The following is a 19,805-nucleotide window of genomic DNA, read 5'->3' as shown; positions in this document are numbered from 1 at the left end:
AATAGTACTGGTAGTTGAAAAAAGTAATTTATGCTTGATTTTTTTCCCAGACATTTGATTTTCTACATAGATATAAATGGATAGAATCAGCACCATTTCTGTTATTCAGTTAAATGTGTCGAGCAAGCATATGATAGACAACAACCAATGCTGAAAGAATAATTAAATAACTATAAACTACTAAGGATTGGAGTAATTTTGATTATGTCACGAGTAAATTCTACAATATCACTGATACCTTTTGTTAGACCTTTATTGTCCATTGACATGGAAATTATGAACTATTGTATACTGAACAAAAATATAAATGCAACATGCAACAATTTCAAATTTTTTACTAAGTTACAATTAATACAAGGAAATCAGTCAATTGAAATAATTTCATTAGGCCCTGATCTATGGATTTCACTGGGGAGCCAGGCCCAGTTAATCAGAATGAGTTTTTCCCCACAAAAGGGCTTTATTACAGACAGCTGTCCGGGTGGCTGGTCTGACGATCCCACAGATGAAGAAGCCGGATTTGGATGTTCTGGGCTGGCGTGTTTACACGTGGTCTGTGGTTGTGAGGCCAGTTGGACGTACTACCAAATTCTCAAAAATGACATTGGAGGCAGTTTATGCTAGAGAAATGAACATTAAATTATCTGGCAACAGCTCTGGTGGACATTCCTGCAGCCAGCATGCCAATTGCACGATCCCTCAAAACTTGAGACATATGGCGTTGTGTGACAAAACTGCACATTTTAGAGTGGTGTTTTATTGTCCCCAGCACAAGGTGCACCTGTATAATGATCATGCTGTTTAATCAGCTTCTTGATATACCATACCTGTCAGGTGGATGGATTATCATGGCAAAGGAGAAATTCTCACAAATGGGAATGTAAACAAATTTGTGCACAACATTTGAGACAAATAAGCTTTTTGTGTATGGTGTATGGAACATTTCTGGGATCTTTCATTTCAGCTCATGAAACATGGGACCAACACTTTACACGTTGCGTTTATATTTCTGTTCAGTATATTTTACCCTTACATTAAAACACATACTTTACATCCCTAGGTGGCCAACACCTTTTCATTGTTGAGTCTGAATGTCATTATACCTAATGCAACAATTAGGATCACCTACAGCTTTGGTTGCGGTGGTTCAAAATTGGTGATATTGTAGCAGCTGTGATCGCAGGCAATTGGCGCCTGACTGATCTACAAATCACCTTGCCACATAAATAACTACTCATTATTTGTAGATCAGTCAGTCATCATTTACCCACGATGCTCTCAAACAGGACATGAACCCATACCCAGCATTCTGGACTAGTCCCTAATATATTTTCCCAGTCATGGTGGCACCAGAAATGGTTTAGAAAAGCTGTAAGTGGCATGGCTGGTACTAGTAGACAAAATATCCCTAAATAACTCAACAGCCCCTCCCTGAGGCTTCTGTGTAACATGCATACTGTGGTTGAAATCATGATAAAGGATATTTTTTACTGAGATCATTTAAATTTTCAGTGACTGACTTTTGTATGTATATTTACTACAATGAACAATATGGAAAAAGAAAAAATATGAAATCCCTGCTGTATACACTTCCAAATCATTCAAACCGATAATTTCCACAAGATTTATTATGATGAGATGTTACAATCTTCCCTAAAGCCAGTCACAAATCCTTTAATAGTGACAGCATCATCATGAAATTGTACATGGAAGGCCACTATTGGTCTTTTGGTTAGGATAGTGTATTGTCATTGTATATATACACATTTCCTATGTTATGTCAAACCTTCCTCATTCAGATGACCCTTTCGATCTGGTATTGATGTGAAATAAAACATTGCACTTACATAATGTATTTTGATCTGAGGTCATTTTTGAAACTTTTTTGGTTACTACATGATTCCATACGTGTTATTTCATAGTTTTGATGTCTTCACTACTAATCTACAATGTAGAAAATAGTGAAAATAAAGAAAAACCCATGAATGAGTAGGTGTGTCCAAACTTTTGACTGGTACTATATATTCAAATCTGACCTTTGTTCCCTTCTCTGCTTGCTCTGAACCAGGGAGGATCTTAATGTCAGGGCACAAGCTCTCACTTACATGAACTAAAACATTCATGACACTATGAAATTAAAACATTTGAAGGAGAAATAATTGGACATGAAGAAGGCAGGAGAATATCATAGCAACAGTACATCACTTTAAAAAGATAATATCCTATTACCCGGGAGCATGAAGGAGCTAATTCAGAACGCCCTAAACCAGTCTAGCAGTGTACTATCATACCTACCATTGCAGTCCTTTGATCTGTTGATGCAAGAGAAGAGTATCAATACGACAGCTCGTGGATTTGCAATTGGAACGTGTGTACGTACTGTGTACAATACCACTCATTCAAAATAAAACAATGTGTAAGTGACATGTATCGTCTCAAATGGGTTGATGTTTCCAGGCTGTTAAGCATTCCCAAAGTTTTTACATTCTTATCCTGTCCTTCTGTTTCTGTGTCCTTTGGTCCACTCGTGGTAGTCAGGCACGGCTTCTGGTTCTGTGCCTGACTGAGTGGTCTTGACATCATTCACTACTGGGCTGGTGGTGCAGGGTCCTCACTCTTCTCCATCGCCCACTCTGGGGTCACTGGGGTCACACGTTCTATCTTATTTGAGCTTTGCTTGGCCAGGCTGCCATAAATAGCCATAGCCTAAAGAGAAGGGAAAAATAGATACTGTTACTGTTCTGAAATAGGAAGAAGAGCGAGAGACAGGGGTGTGTTGAAAGGGAGGGACAGGGAAGATGGCCTGTGCAATCACACATAATTAAATAGCTTAAGAAATGGAGACAGACCTGTGTGACCATGCCACTGATGTCACCAGAGTTGGAGGGCAGCAGGATGGTGTTGGACTCTTTGGCCAGCTTGGAGAAAGCTGAGACGTACTGCTCAGCCACACTGAGGGAGGCTGCCGCGTTTCCATTCTGTCCAAAACACAATGACAGTTGGGTCAAGTGCCATTTAGACACAATACATCTACACACTTACATGAACACGATGAAGCCATCACAGCTACTTTACCTGCTCAGCTAGAGCCTCTGACAACAGCCGGATAGCCTTAGCCTTGGCCTCTGCTTTGGCTAAGACAGCATTGGCCTCACCTAGGTGAAGATAAAGATAAGAGTCCCTCATCAGAAATGGTGACAGAGACTAGAGTCCTGTCCAGGGGGTGTACTTGTACATCAAGCTTCCTCACATTACAGAAACATTTGTCATTTACCCAGTGACTTACAGTGAGTGCATTCAACTAAGTGTGATGAAGCAAACAGGAGCCATTCTCAGACAGGGCTTAGTTGTCCATCTTTACAACAGAACAATGGTCCAACTTCCACACCATCATCAGTAGTTAACAAAGGCCTTAAGTCCCATAGATACAGTGCATTCGGAAAGTATTCAGACGTCTTGACTTTTTCCACATTTGTTACATTACAGCCTTATTCTAAAATTGATTAAATACCCCATAATGACAAAGAAAAAAAGTTGTTTAGAAATCTTTGCAAATGTATAAAAAAAAAATAATGAAATATCACATTTACATAAGTGTTCAGAACCTTAACTCAGTACTTTGTTGAAGAACCTTTGGCAGCGATTACAGACTCGACTCTTCTTGAGTATGACGCTACAAGCTTGGCACACCTGTATTTTGAGAGTTTCTCCCATTCTTCTCTGCAGATCTTCTCAAGCTCTGTCAGGTTGGAAGGGGAGCGTCGCTGCACAGCTTTTTTCAGGTCTCTCCAGAGATGTTTGATCGGGTTCAAGTCCGGGCCACTCAAGGACTTGTCCAGAAGCCACTCCTGTGTTCTCTTGGCTGTGTGCTTAGGGTCGTTGTTCTGTTGGAAGGTGAACCTTCGCCCCAGTCTGAGGTCCTGAGCACTCTGGAGCAGTTTTTCATCAAGGCTCTCTCTGTACTTTGCTCTGTTCAGCTTTCCCTTGATCCTGACTAGACTCCCAGTCCCTGCCGCTGAAAAACATCCCCACAGCATGATGCTGCCACTACCATGCTTCACCGTAGGGATGGTGCCAGGTTTCCTCCAGATGTGACGCTTGGCATTCAGGCCAAAGAGTTCATTCTAGGTTCATCAGACCAGAGAATCTTGTTTCTCATGGGCAGAGTTCTTTAGGTGCCTTTTGACAAACTCCAAGCGGGCTGTCATGTGCCTTTTACTGAGGAGTGGCTTCCGTCTGGCCACTCTACCATAAAGGCCTGATTGGTGGAGTGCTGCTGAGATGGTTGTCCTTCTGGAAGCTACTCCCATCTCCACCTAGGAACTCTGGAGCTCTGTCAGAGCGACCATCGGGTTCTTGGTCACCTCCCTGACCAAGGCCCTTTTCCCCCCAATTGCTCAGTTTGGCCAGTACGCCAGGCTCTAGGAAGAGTCTTGGTGGTTTCAAACTTCTTCCATTTAAGAATGGAGGCCACTGTGTTCTTGGAGACCTTCTAAGCTGCAGACATTTTTTGGTACCCTTCCCCAGATCTGTGCTTTGACACAATTCTTTTTCGGAGCTCTACAGACAATTCCTTCAACCTCATGGCTTGGTTTTTGTCAACTGTGAGACCTTATATCAACCGGTGTGTGCCTTTCCGTATCATGTCCAATCAATTGAATTTGCCACAGGTGGACTCCAATCAAGTTGTAGAAACATCTCAAGGATGATCAATGGAAACAGGATGACCCTGAGCTCAATATCGAGTCTCATAGCAAAGGGTCTGAATACTTAAGTAAATAAGATTTGTTTTTATTTGTTATATGTTTTCAAAAATGTACCAACCTGTTTTCGCTTCATCATTATGGGAAATTGTGTTGATGGGTTCTGACTACTAAACCTGATCAACAAAAAACATCACAGAGAGAGAGGGGAATGTAGAATGCTTACATTCTGTCAGAATATGTTATTGTTGGACATCAGGGATCCTATGGGGAGGAGTAAGGAATTTGGGGCCGATGTCAGGTCAGAGGAAGTGAGGAAGAACAGATATCCCTAAGGTTCTGGATAGCAACAGAGGTGTATTGGTGAATGTGAATATGTTTGTTATATGCAGCTGTTTGACACAATGGGTGAATAAACTTGGTTTGAGCTTTACTAAGCGTCCATCAGTTTTTTTACTCTGTTTATTTGGAACCTAACAGTGTATAGATTGACATTTTTTTATTTAATCTATTTTATAATAAGGCTGTAACGTATCAAAATGTGGAAAAAGTCAAGTGGTCTGAATACTTTCTGAATGCACTGTATGTGTATCAACCTACCAGCTGCATTGTTGATCTGTTCTGCTTTCTGTCCTTCCGAGGCCAGGATCTGAGCTTGCTTGCGACCCTCAGCAACATTGATGGCTGCTTCCTTGTGCCCTTCCGACTCCAGCACAGTGGCTCTCTTCTTACGCTCTGCCTCCACCTACACAATGAAAGGCAGTCAGAAAGAGTGTACAGATGTTCTATTTTAATTTGACCAGTTTCTCACAGCAGGAAAACAATCCTGTAGCAACAGGAAATGTGAATTATTATGTGGATTATAATTAATGGACATTTTTGTGGGGGTTGATATTTTTTCGTTAAGGTAAATCAAGTCTGAAATTTTAAAGTTTAAAATTAAGATGTCCTTCAGCGATTTAAAAAAAAATACTTTTGCTGATGAAAAGCGATATCCCAAGCATAAATACAGTAAAGTACACACTAAAATAGGTTGAGCAAAATAGTGTTCTATATTGCTCCTCTATTGTTACTCAAGGGGGAGGCCGATGACATCATGAATCCCTAGCAGACCAACTCCTTGTATGCCGTACTTCTTGAAGTTTACAGTTGTCTAAAAAACAAAAGCCCCTCCCATTGTGCTGTGTCATGTTTTACCTGGACCACCTATTGAGATGTGATAAATGAGCTGAAAAGGAGACTCGAGTAGTACTTCAAAATACACTACAAGTTTGCATTTTCTGCAACAGAGTGATCAAATTAAGAGAGTACATCTGTACACATACAAAACTGATAGGCTAAGATAAGCTCATGTTCAACGATAGTTTCAGGTTGAGGATATGTCTCCCAGTTTGTTGGCAGCAGGGCCAGCCCCTCTCACCTGCATCTGCATGGACTCTTTGACACGAGGTGGAACATGTATATTCTTGATTTCATAACGAAGGCAACGGATTCCCCAATCATCTGATGCCTGGTTTATGGAGTGGACTATGTTGGTATTTAGGGTCTCTCTTTCCTGAAGAAGGAAATATATAAAACAATAAGGGAATGAGTTAAATAAATACAAATTCACTCTGAAACACAATTTTGAGTCTCACCCTGAATACTTTGTCCAGGATCAGTTTTCCTAACTCTGAGCGCATGGTGGTCTGAGCAAGTTGGGTGACAGCATACTCTGGGTCTTCAACTCCATAGCTGGCCTGGAAGGAAGTACATCTTGTTATCAACATCTAAAAACAAAGCAAAAACATTCAATGAACAATAACATCAAGACATCATGGTTTTCACAAACCTACCTTAAAAGGATCCAATATCCTAAGATAGAGGACTCCATCAATCTGTAGTGTCACATTATCTGTGGATGTAATCAGACATCAGTTAATCCAGAGCCAAGGACCAACTGACCACCTTGCAGTGAAAATGACAGTGACAAACACAGTGATGTCACTCACCTAAAGAGACCGCAGACTGCTCTGGGACATCAATAACAATCTCTTTAAGACTTTGAACATAACGAATTTTGTCCAGGATTGGGATAAGGAAATTCAAGCCCTACAGAATATACAAAAGAGGACAAGATGCATAAAAATGATCAATTTGGTGTGTAATATATATATATATATATTCAGGATTTATACTGTGATATACTGTGACATAGTGTGACAATATAATTAAGGGTGCATATCACTGGCTAACTGCAGATCAATGGATAAGTTACCGGCTCCAAGATGCGATGGAAGCGGCCCATCCTTTCCACAACCCAGGATTCTTGTTGTGGTACAAACAGAACCACAGTGTTCATGGGTAGACTGGATACCCATCGCTGCTGGGCTTGTGTCGCCCACAACACTGGCACTGTGGGCACTGTCCTCTGGGAATGCTGGAGGAAAACAATAACAAACACCATCAGAGTGACACATTGTTGCATCATGATCAGAAGGTTACTCTATGAGAGTTGGAACTTGAAAAGCTACATAATGATGGAGCTTGAAACTTCAGTGATTAGCTATGACCCTAAACATGATAGAAATTAGATATCTAAATAGTTATTAATTCCTTGCTTGTTATTCACCGGTAGTTTCTACCATAGCCAGCTAGCTATCTACTGGTACTCTTTCTGGTTTCAATGCTAGCTAAACATGATGGATATGAGTTGAATACCCAGGGCACGTTCAGCAGGACGCAACGTTTTGGAACATTCAGATACAAATATGCTATGTAGAACAAACATGCCTCTCTGACATGTTGAATAAGGAATAACGTCAGCTCTATTAATTCATGAAACGGAGGGCTGAGCACGCCCCCATCCACATCGACTGGGCTGTAGTGCAGCAGGTCGAGAGCTTCAAGTTCATCGTTGCCCACATCACTAAGGAATTATCATGGTTCACACACACTAACACAGTCGTGAAGAGGCCACGACAATGCTTCTTCCCCCTCAGGAGGCTGAAAAGATTTGACATGTGCCCTCAGATCCTCAAAAAAAATACTAGAGCCGCATAATTGAGAGCATTTTGACTGGCTGCATCACCGCTTGATATGGCAAATGCTTGACAGCCACCACAAGGCGCTACAGAGGGTAGTGCATTTGGCCCAGTATATCACAGAAAATGGTACCGATGCACCAAGTCTGGAACCAACAGGACCCTGAACAGCTTCTACCACTAAGCCATACGATTGCTAAATAGTTAGTTCGGGTAGCTATTGGTTAACTATCTGCTTTGATCCTTTTTCCACAAAAAGCCAATTTATGCTTAATACGAAAATGTGGAAGGTGTGGAAGGTGTGACGCAATTGCGAAGCTTCTAGAATCACGCAGAGGCCAAATTGAGCTCCTTACCCCATCGCGAAGTGCCTCCCAAATTTTGTAACAATGTGGCGGGCTCCATATAGCTCCGCAGTGACCTGATTGATTGACGGTAGGTGGAGGCGGGAGGTGCTATATAAACACAAACTCACATCCTTGACAACAGCTCTGCACTGCTCCGTGAAGCAGTATGAATGCCCAAACTTCTGCAGAGGCTGTGTCACCGTAAATGCTGCAGGCCAATACAGACGTCGGATTGACCACCTGTGTGTAAACTGAAGATGGACGCCACAAACGTGTTGTCACTGCTAAAATATTGTTGGCTGTAACTGTGTTAAAACCAGTTAAAACAGTGTACAGCAGTGACGGTCGGTGCCTTTTGAGGACAATTTCTTTAGTTTATGATGAGGGAGGGCGATTTTCTTTTTCATGAGCATGGAGTCATTTCTATTACAGCATGTTGGATGACCGTCTTTCATATTCCATTCACCCAGTTCAATGTAACATAGATAGGTTTAGGCTACTACATGACACTCACATTTTCCCTATACCCACGATGAGGTTGCTACAACCTAGCCTATGAATGGAAGTTTACAATGTAGGTGCACACAGGTGAGAGAAAGATTTGAGGTGACAGACAGTGACACATGGACAGACAATGACACATTCAATACCGCCTTGCACACTCTTGGCTGCATCTAGCTGATCTAACAGTTGTAAACAAGTTTCTATTGGACAAATGCAGGTATGTTTATCCCTGTTTCGTTCCGTTTGCTTCTGTTTAAGAAACGTTTTTCAACAGAATCAGCTGAATAAATACTCCCCTAATCACACAAAAACAGTTAACTTTCCTAGCCATATACAAACAGCTTGTTGCATTCCATCGTGCATCTACGCACTCTCCTCCTCTGAACCTTTTCCCTTCCCTTGTGGACTTCAATGCACAACACATCAGCTGTCTGTGACCAGGTGAAAAAACCTTTCCAAGCCAAACCTTCATATCGTAACCGCTACACACAGGCTACATCCGTGTCACCATATAAGATAAAGTAACGTCATAGTCAACATAGCTACTAGAACTAAGGTGTTAGTAAACCCACTACAATCATGCAGTACAGTCAGTAAGCAGTTTCCCCAGTGGGCCCAGGTGGCAATAAATTCGTAAATCCAAAAGCTTACCTTGACTAGGAAGTGTTCCACTGTTGGATAGTCATAACCAGCTAGCTAACATAGCATTCCTCTATTTGAGCTGGGTGTTTGAGTAAGCTAAACTAGATAGCTGCATTTGCGTTTTTTAATTAAATATAGTTCTCTCTCCTCTTCCTTCATTTTTGAAGAAAATAATTGGTTCAAAATTGTTGTCTATCTCTCTGAGTCAACTACTCAACACATTTTATGCACGGCAGTGCTAGCTAGGTGTAGCTTATCCTTTCAGTACTAGATTCATTCTTCTGATCCTTTGATAGGGTGGATAACATGTCAGTTCATGCTGCAAGAGCTCTGATAGGTTGGAGGACATCCTGTGGAAGTTGTCATAATTACTGTGTAAGTCAATGGAAGGGGGTGAGAACCATGAGCCTCAGTTTTGTATTGAAGTCAATGTACGGAAGCTAGCAGTCCTCTGGCTACACCATGGCGCTACCCTACAGAGGGCTGTTTTTTATAATTTTTTTATTTAACCTTTATTTAACCATGTAAGCTAGTTGAGAACAAGTTCTCATTTACAACTATGTTGAGGCTACTGTAGACCTTCATTGCAAAACATTGTCTTTTAATCAATTATTTGGTGACATGTCAATACATTTTGTATAGTTGTATCTAAAAAGGATACATTTTTAAACGTTTAAATATTTGTATGAAATTCACTGATGTGGATGGTCCTCCGATTTCTCCTCTGGTGCACAGTAAGTGTGTATTTTGAATTTCTGAAAGGATTTTGATATAATATGAAAGTAGATGGATTGATGTTTCTAGAACCGTACTACAATTGAGAATCGATTCACATTTAAATAGAGTATTTGGCTGTTTTGGATTCCAGAGCCAATTTGCCCTTTAATCAGAACATGTAGTGGCTCCTTTGGTCTAATATCGGGCTAGACGCTAGCTAACTGGCTTAGCAAGCTAGCAAACTAACTGCTTTGAAATACCCTGCATTTTACCTTTAAAACGGCACCACCGGTCCGGCACAATGTTTGGAGCATTTTCTTAGTGTAATTGTTGGCTGATATGTATGTGGTTTAGTTTAAAATAAAAATGAATATCCTCTCATGTGTGACACTCGGCCGACCCAGGAAACGAAAGTTACAACATTGAAGTGGTGCACTGGTTAAACACGTCCCCTTTGTTGATATGGGAAACGGAACTCTGGCGATTATCTGTCCTGGTAATGCGTATCTTACTGCAAAAAATACATTATTCTAACTTTAAAACATATACATTGTGAATGTTTAATAAGTTCAACACTTTCTGATGTCTTTAAGCATGGTTGTGTAGGCCTTGACAATAACCTGAGTCCAAATTTCCCGCACTTTCCATATGTTGTAGTCATTGATTTATATAAACATTGGTTGCAGTGCGCATGCCGGCATAGATCGGATATGGGGGTTACAGCGAGATCTGATCGTGTGGCGACATGCGCTTCCGCGTGGCAATATAATCAATAGCTGGAGTCCCAATGAAAATAAGAGGGGAGTATTATCGGATTGTGTGTACCCGAGGAACCTGTCTCGTTGCTGGCTGGCCCTGGCAGAGAGAAGAAAAAACGGAACGCTAATACAAAGGTCAGAAGTTAGTATAGCCAGGTAGCTACAGTAGCTAGCACTTGCAACTGATGAGCAGTAGTTATGGTAGCACCGATGCAGCCAAGAGTTTTTACATTGTGCTGGGCTCTAAATTACATCAAAACAAAAGCTGATGACCGAGGTAAAATATGTTTATATTGGATATTCGGTTTTCTCACTTCAATATCTATTGAACCAAGCATGCCATGACTATGAAGATGTTATATTCTGAATCAGGGGTGGATAGAGGAAAATCTACTGCTTCTTTTGTTGTTGAAAATATTAATATATTTTACATCGTTCAATCTTCAATAGCTCTTAGACAAAGTGTGCCATGACTCTAAATTACATCAAAACAAAATTATGAAAATTATATATTCTGAATCGGGGGTGATGGACAAAAATGATTATAATAAAATTGTAAAAATGTTATTTGTCACATGTGCCGAATACAACTTTACTGTGAAATGCTTACTTACAAGCCGATAACCAACAATGAAGTTCAAGAAAGAGTTAAGAAAATATTTACTACAAAACTAAGGTGAGAAAAATTTAATAAAATCAAAAAGTAACACAAGAAAATTACATAACAATAACGAGGCTATATACAGGGGCTACCGGTACCAAGTCAATGTGCGCGGGGGTACAGGTTAGTTGAGTTGGTTTGTAAAGTGACTATGCATAGATAATAAACAGCTAGTAGCAGCAGTGTAAAAACAAAGGGGGGGGGGGGGGGGGGTGCAAAAGGAACACCTATTTGACAATGCTTTTCATTGACAACACACTGAACTATTCCATTTGTTAGTCACATGTCTGTGGAACTTGTTCAGTTTATGTCTCAGTTGTTGAATCTTGCTTTGTTCATACAAATATTTACACATGTTAAGTTTGCTGAAAATAAACGCAGTTGACAGTGAGAGGACGTTTCTTTTTTTGCTGAGTTTATAAGCCCAAGCCCTAAATAAAAAAAATACCTGAATTTAACACATTCAAATTTAGCCTACATTTATAGTGCATTGGTAATTGATTTTGAATAGTTGAGTAATAGGGAATTTTAAATGATAGGCTCACACATTACCTTTAGCTACAGAATATCTCCCACTGAGTTTCCATCTCCTTCATTCCTTTTTCCACTGTGCAGAGAGAGGGTCTGTCAGCAGTTTAATTAAATATGTTTCTTTGTGAAAACATATTACTATCGATGTTCTTGAACAGATTTCACTTCGCTTCCCAAATTAAGCACTGGGTAGCTGCAGGAACAGTGTTGGAGAGCCCATGGCATACAGAGATTGGGCGTAATATCACCTGTCGGTGAGTAGCCTTACACGAACATACTTTTCCCAACCTACACTGTGAATGTTTAAATTATGTATTCAATATAGACAAGAAAAATACAATAATTTGTGTGTTATTAGTTTAAGCACCCTATGTTTGTCTATTGTTGTGACTTAGATGAAGATCAGATCAAATTTGATGATCAATTTATGCAGAAATCCAGGTAATTCCAAACGGTTCACATACTTTTTCTTGCCACTGTATATGCTAGATTGAGTTATTTAACAATTTTAGTTGTGAAAGACAAATTTTAGAAATTAAAATATATATGGTCTGCGTGATGCGACTATAGGCTAATGATGATTTTAGAAAGTCATGAAAAAAAGAAAAGCGCTTGCTCTCTACCTTGCTTCAGGCTGCACACACTGTTCTCTCATCAAGTGATCATATTTTCACCCATCATCAGACTATTCTCAATTTAATCCTGTCTTTACTAATATCTAAAATTAGCAAAGGTGTAAAGTACTTAAGCCAAAATACTTTAAAGTACTAGTTAAGTTGTTTTTGGGGTATCTGTACTTTAGTATTTATATTTTGGACAACTTTTACTTCACTACATTCCTAAAGAAAATTTACTTTTTACTCCATACATTCTCCCTGACACCCAAAAGTACTCGTTACATTTTGACAGGAAAATGGTCCAATTCACACACTTATCAAGAGAACATCCCTGGTCATCCCTACTGCCTCTGATCTGGCGGACTCACTAAACACATGCTTCGTTTGTAAATTATGTGTTGGAGTGTGCCCCTGGATTTCTGTCAAGAAAAACCAATTGTTCAGTCTGGTTTGCTTATTAAGGACTTTGAAATGGTTTATACTTTTACTTTTGATACTTAAGTATATTTAAAACCAAATACTTTTAGACTTTTACTCAAGTAGTATATTTAAAAGGTATATTTAAGGTATATTTACTTTTACACAAGTATGACAATTTAGTACTTTTTCCACCACTTAATTTTTTGGGGATCTAGAATGATCCATTATCAAATGGGCAAGTAAAGGGGCAAGACAAAAAAGACATGTCATCCGTATACACTGGAATAGCGAATGGATGTCACTTTCCCGCCATTACGTTGTTCACCCATGTGAACCCGAAGGCTAATTGGAGTCGGCTAACCTGGAGTCGAATCAATGAGACGAGATTAGAGATGTTGGTTAGAGCTGCCTTGCCCTATAAAAACACTCACAAAATATGAGTTTGCTATTCACAAGAAGCATTGCCTGATGTGAACCATGCCTCGAACAAAAGAGATCTCAGAAGACCTAAGATTAAGAATGGTTGACTTGCATAAAACTAGAAAGGGTTACAAAAGTATCTCTAAAAGCCTTGATGTTCATCATTCCACGGTAAGACAAATGGTCTATAAATGGACAAAGTTCAGCACTGTTGCTAGTCTCCTTAGGAGTGGCCGTCCTGCAAAGATGACTGCAAGAGCACAGCGCAGAATGCTCAATGAGGTTAAGAAGAATCCTAGCGTGTCAGCTAAAGACTTACAGAAATCTTCGGAACATGCTAACATCTCTGTTGACAAGTCTATGATACGTAAAACACTAAACAGGAATGGTGTTCATGGGAGGACACCATGGAAGGAGCCACTGCTGTCCAAAAAAACTCATTGCTGCTCGTCTGAAGTTTGCAAAAGTGCACCTGGATGTTCCAAAGCGCTACTGGCAAAATATTCTGTGGACAGAGGAAACTAAAGTTGTGTTGTTTGGAAGGAACACAACACTATGTGTGGAGAAAAAAAGGCACAGCACACCAACATCAAAACCTCGTCCCAACTGTAAAGTATGGTGGAGGGAGCATCATAGTTTGGGGCTGCCTCATGAATTCCCAAGTTTATCAAGACATTTTGCTGGAGAATGTTAGGCTATCTGTCCGCCAATTGAAGCTCAACAGAAGTTGGTTGACGCAACAGGACAACGACCCACAACACAGAAGTAAATCAACAACAGAATGGCTTCAACAGAAGAAAATACGCCTTCTGGAGTGGTCCAGTCAGAGTCCTGACCTCAACCTGATTTGAGATGCTGTGGCATGACCTCGAGAGCAGTTCACACCAGACATCCCAAGAAATATTGCTGAACTGAAACAGTTTCGTAAAGAGGAATGGTCCAAAATTCCTCCTGACCGTTGTGCAGGTCTGATCCGCATCTACAGAAAACGTTTGGTTGAGGTTATTGCTGCCAAAGGAGGGTCAAGCAGTTATTCAATCCAAGGGTTCACATACTTTTCCCACCCTGCACTGTGAATGTTTACATGGTGTGTTCAATAAAGACATGAAAACGAATAATTGTTTGTGTTATTAGTTTAACTTCTACTTGGTCACAATCCCGGATCCGGGAGCACCCTCATCAGTAAAAAAGCTGACTAGCATAGCCTAGCATAGCGCCACAAGTAAATACTAGCATCTAAATATCATGAAATCACAAGTCCAAGACACCAGATGAAAGATACACATCTTGTGAATCCAGCCATCATTTCCGATTTTTAAAATGTTTTACAGCGAAAACACAATATGTATTTCTATTAGCTAACCACGATAGCAAAAGACTCGCATATTTTCACCATTTTTTTACCGCACAGGTAGCTATCACAAATTCGACCGAATAAAGATATAAATAGTCACTAACCAAGAAACAACTTCATCAGATGACAGTCTGATAACATATTTATTGTATAGCATATGTTTTGTTCGAAAAATGTGCATATTTCAGGTATAAATCATAGTTTTACATTGCAGCCACCATCACAAATCTCACCAAAGCAGCTAGAATAACTACAGAGACCAACGTGAAATACCTAAATACTCATCATAAAACATTTATGAAAAATACATGGTGTACAGCAAATGAAAGACAAACATCTTGTGAATCCAGCCAATATTTCAGATTTTTTAAGTGTTTTACAGCAAAAACACAATATAGCATTATATTAGCTTACTACAATAGCCTACCACACAACCACATTCATTCAAGGCAACGTTAGCGATAGCGAATAAACCAGCAAAAGATATAAATTCTTTCACTAACCTTCTCAAACTTCATCAGATGACAGTCCTATAACATCATATTACACAATACATATATGGTTTGTTCGAAAATGTGCATATTTAGCGGCACAAATCGTGGTTTTACAATGTGAATACGTAGTGAAAATGCAGAAATATTGTCCGGAGAAATCTTGGAGAGGCACCTAATCAAATAACTAATCATAAACTTTACTAAAAAATACATGTTGGACAGAAAATTAAAGATACACTAGTTCTTAATGCACCGCTGTGTTAGATTTTTAAAAATAACTTTAGTACGACATACAGCTTACGTTATAGCGAGACAGCACCCAAAATCAGGGCGGAATATACGTCTAAACATTTTCGACAGAAATACGAAATAACATCATAAGTGGTTCCTACTATTTGATGAGCTTCCATCAGAATCTTGTACAAGTTGTCCTTTGTCCAGAATAATCGTTGTTCGTTTGTAGAATGTCGTCTTCATCTGTCGAATTAGCTAACAAAGCTGGCCATGCGGCACAGAAGTGTCCAACTCACCATAACGCATAACAAAGAAAATACCGAAAATCGCAATAAACTGATATAAGTCGGTTTAAAATAACTAGTTTATGATGTTTTTAACACATATATCAAATAAAATCAGAGCCGGATATATCTAACGTCTATAACGAAAGCTTTTCAGAACGCAATCCTGAGGTCCCTCTCGCGCCAAGCTGAACGGTGAAAAGACTAGACCCACCGTTCCAAGAGGTCTTGTTCGACCTCACATAGAGCTATACACCCCATTCCACCTCTCACTGCCTACTGACATCTAGTGGAAGGCGTATGCAGTGCATGTAGACCCATAGATTCCATACAAATTAATAGGATGACCCTGGAACAGAGCCCCCTGATTTCAGATTTCTCACTTCCTGACAGGAAGTTTGCTGCAAAATTAGTTCTGTTTTACTCACAGATATAATTCAAACGGTTTTAGAAACTAGAGAGTGTTTTCTATCCAATAGTAATAATAATATGCATATTGTACGAGCAAGAATTGAGTACGAGGCAGTTTAATTTGGGAAAGATTTTTTACAAAGTGAAAACAACGCCCCCCCTATTGAGAAAAGGGCAGACTGTCTGTCTATTGTTGTGACTTAAAATATGATCTGATCTTCATCTATGACCAATTTATGCAGAAATCCAGGTAATTCCAAAGGGTTCACATACTTTTTCTTGCTACCTGTACCTGTTTCAAATGATCACTTTTACACAGCCACTTCATATGCACACTTGTTCCGGAATGGGAAAAATATCCTTTGTATTTTATTCAGCGAAGTTCAATTATAATATAAAATAATGACATGGGACTTAAGCATATCTTGTCTAATAAATGAACAACTCTACAGCCTTATGGCAGGGTGCATAGCCAGATAGCCATAGCCAGATTTGGCTAACTCATACTCATATTCTGTTCTTCTGAAATACATTTTCTTAAAATAAATAATGCATTTATTGTGATGGTGTATATTAAATAGATGTATTATACTTTTCCAAATGTAAATGTTCCAAAGGCACACATCAGCGGCTTATATGCATGGAGGCCTGGAGATGCTACATGTGTTTGTTAATTAGTCTACCTGTCAATTACCTTGAGATCAGCAGTCTTTTGCATGACAATAACCAGCTGACAAAATGTAATGTCTGGCATTGATTATTCCATGTTGAATGACCTTTGTCTTGTCTCTATCTCCCTGTAGAGTGATTCTGAGGTGGTGCCCAAGACAGATCTGGTGCCTACCCTTGCCCTGCTCCTGGGCATACCCATACCCTACAGCAGTGTGGGCAGGTCCTGCTGTCTCGGTTCCCTGCAGACAGCCAGACAGGGGGTGCACCAGCAGGTTTCAGCCAGGCGGAGGCGCTGTGGATCAATGCCAAACAGGTAATCACAGAGCTGTAATCATGTCAGATACATTAATGTGCTGTATATTGAATATTACAGTTTACTGCACGTCTCTGCACATATTTGAACCATGAATAGCCAAAGACATCCAGAGTGTCTGTCTCTCAGCTGCATGCAGACTTCTCCCGCTGCCTCCTCTGAGTACCTCACCACTGTCAATAATGGCTCTCCCACCCCAGAGCTAGTGACCTCCCTGCAGCTGTACCTGACCTCTGTTCGAGACACCTGCCGAGCCACATGGGCATGCTTCAACCCAGCCAAGATCGCGGCCGGCATAGCTTTCCTGGCATGTACCTGCGTGGTATGATGTCCTCTGTGCTGGTGAGGGAGAGCTGAGTGTCCCTTTGGTGGCAGCCACTGGGGGGTGTATAGCTGCAGGTCAGCTGTTTACACAGGGCTATGCTGAGGGGTCCTGGTGCCTGGCGGCTGTAGCCATCTCCTCTGAGCTACTGGTGCTCTGGAGAGCCTGACTGGGCCAGCAAGACTGCAGCGGTTGAGGGTGGAGAAGTGGCCCCAAGGAGTGACTGACTGACCCTGCCTCCTGCGCTGTGCCTCCCTGCTCTCTGACAGCTATGTAATAGCAGAGGGCTGTGTGGTCACCTTTCTGCTTTTCTCCCTGAGCCTCTATGTCCCCTTCCATCTCACCTGGGACGGCCTCGTACTACCCCCTGTCCATGACCCCCTGAAACCTGCCGGGTTGCTGCCATCCCCGGTCCTGTCCCCCTCAGTTGTGAGGAGGGAGAGCAGCACTTCCCTGGCCTGCCTGGGGTGTTTTTAGGCTCTCTCTCCCACTCCTTTCATGGCTGTCATGAGGAGCAGGGCTCCTGCCATCCCTTCCTGTTCCTCTCCCGCCTGTCACGGGTGCAGGACAGCTGTCTGAAGAACCTGATCTACATCCTGTCTCTGGCCTCTCTGGGCTCCTGGATCTACAGTAACTGCTGTGGCGCTACAGCAACCTGAACAGTCCTGGTGGTACGGTGTTCACGGCCCACTGGATCCTGCCCCTGCTGTCTGTCTGTTTTGGGCTTCAGTGGTTATGGCTGAAATCCCGGAGGACAGCTTTATGAACCTGGCTGAGCTGATCAGCCTGGTCCAGCGGGCCCTCCTCAGAGCTGCCTTCTCTCTGCTGGGCTTAGGGCTTGCTCTGCTCTGGCTGGACCCCCCCTCACCGTATTCATCAAGACCAGGGTACCAGTCCCTGTCCAAGGCCCTGGATCGATCCCCCCCCCCCCCCCCCCCCCGCTACAGGGCCAGCACGGGCATCAGCCCCCAGGCAGAGCTGCACCACCTCATCTCCCCTGCTCTACCAGCGCATGCACTGCTCTCTGGGGGAACCAGCCAGGGTTCCTTAGGGGGGACGACTGGCCAAATATATTTTATATTTGAGATTCTTCAAATAGCCACCCTTTGCCTTGATGACAGCTTTGCACACTCCTGGCATTCTCAAAGGAGTTCCCACATATGCTGAGCACTTGTTGGTGGCTTTTCCTTCACTCTATGGTCCGACTCATCCCAAACCATCTCAACTGGGTTGAGGTCGGGGGATTGTGGAGGCCACGTCATCTGATGCAGCACTCCATCACTCTCCTTCTTAGTCAAATAGCCCCTAACAAAGCCAAGAGGTGTGTTGGGTCATTGTCCTGTTGAAAAACAAATGATAGTCCCACTAAGCACAAACCAGATGGCATGGCTTATCGCTGCAGAATGTTGTGGTAGCCATGCTGGTTAAGTGTAGATTGAATTCTAAATAAATCACAGACCGATATTGATCATGAATATGAAGCTCAGTTTTTGCTGACACGTCTGTATGTTTGCACGTGTGCAGTGGCTTGTCCACTGCTCCTCTGGCCACTGGTGTGTAAGGTGCGCGGTGGACGAGGAGGAAGAGGAGGCAGTGGGGAGGAAAGCGAGGACAATGCTATCATGGAGATGAGACTGAGGGAGAGTCCCCAGCAGTTCAGCTCTGCCCTTCTACAGCTTGCAACACGCTACCTATTCATTAATGGGGCACAGATAAACAAACACAGACACACCCCTGCGATTGACTCAGGACCTCCTCTCCCCTCTTCTCAGATCTTTGCATCAGTCTGTGCAACTGGTATCCTCAGGAGACCTCTAATGGTGTGGAAGATTTTTGCACTCACGTGCCAATTCACATGAACCACAGTATATGTTTTTAGTGTCCTTCCTTCCTGTTCTGTGTGATAGATCATGCTCTCAAAATGAGTCGTGTGCATTCTATACCATGTTATTAATCATCACGTCTTCTCTGCCATTTTATTAAGCATTATTTCTTCTCTAAAAATCTAGAAATCTGCAGGTTGATGTTCGAGGCCTAAGGGTTCCCGGAGCAGTGTGTTTGTTCTGGTGGGGGTGACCCTCGTGATAAGAGTGGACATGGCAGTGGGCCGTTGGTTTAAGAGACTCTTCCTTGACACGTCTAGGTAGCGCTGCTCATGCTCCTGCACTGTTGCAACTGACCAGGGCTCACTCTAATGTTCCCTACACTGTACATCCCTATCTGGTTCTAGGGGCGAGGCAAGGGGGGACACGAGGATGGACATAGGTGATCTGGGGAAGTCTCCATAAGGACAGACATAAAGATCAGCCATAAGGATCTGGAGAACATGAGATGTTTGGGTGACTCCATCCTCAAAATGATGAACTCTAAAACTATTG

At 41.7% G+C, this 19,805-nt stretch overlaps 1 protein-coding gene and 1 pseudogene across 2 annotated transcripts; one reads left to right on the top strand and one right to left on the bottom strand.

Moving 5' to 3' along the window:
* Positions 1–1,610: 1,610 nt before the first annotated feature.
* LOC139552393 (stomatin-like protein 2, mitochondrial) lies at positions 1,611–10,375 on the bottom strand. Of its 2 annotated transcripts, none has more exons than XM_071364108.1 (10): positions 10,209–10,375; positions 6,961–7,122; positions 6,695–6,794; positions 6,539–6,597; positions 6,341–6,442; positions 6,124–6,258; positions 5,304–5,448; positions 3,076–3,155; positions 2,850–2,978; positions 1,611–2,706 (listed from the first exon to the last, which is right to left on the bottom strand). In XM_071364108.1, the coding sequence occupies exons 1-10, from the start codon at positions 10,248–10,250 to the stop codon at positions 2,587–2,589; spliced, it is 1,074 nt and encodes a 357-aa protein (XP_071220209.1). In that variant the 5' UTR covers positions 10,251–10,375; the 3' UTR covers positions 1,611–2,586. The 2 variants fall into 2 exon arrangements, with proteins under 2 accessions (XP_071220209.1, XP_071220210.1); XM_071364109.1 differs by lacking the exon at positions 10,209–10,375 and adding an exon at positions 9,229–9,479.
* Positions 10,376–17,111: 6,736 nt separating this feature from the next.
* LOC139552392 (GPI ethanolamine phosphate transferase 3-like) lies at positions 17,112–19,427 on the top strand (annotated as a pseudogene).
* The last annotated feature ends 378 nt before the right edge of the window (positions 19,428–19,805 follow it).

Source organism: Salvelinus alpinus, chromosome 24, assembly GCF_045679555.1.
Source record: "Salvelinus alpinus chromosome 24, SLU_Salpinus.1, whole genome shotgun sequence".
NCBI classification, from domain to species: domain Eukaryota; kingdom Metazoa; phylum Chordata; class Actinopteri; order Salmoniformes; family Salmonidae; genus Salvelinus; species Salvelinus alpinus.
Note: the sequence above shows the minus strand (reverse complement) of the source record. Positions and strands in the feature narration are given on the sequence as shown.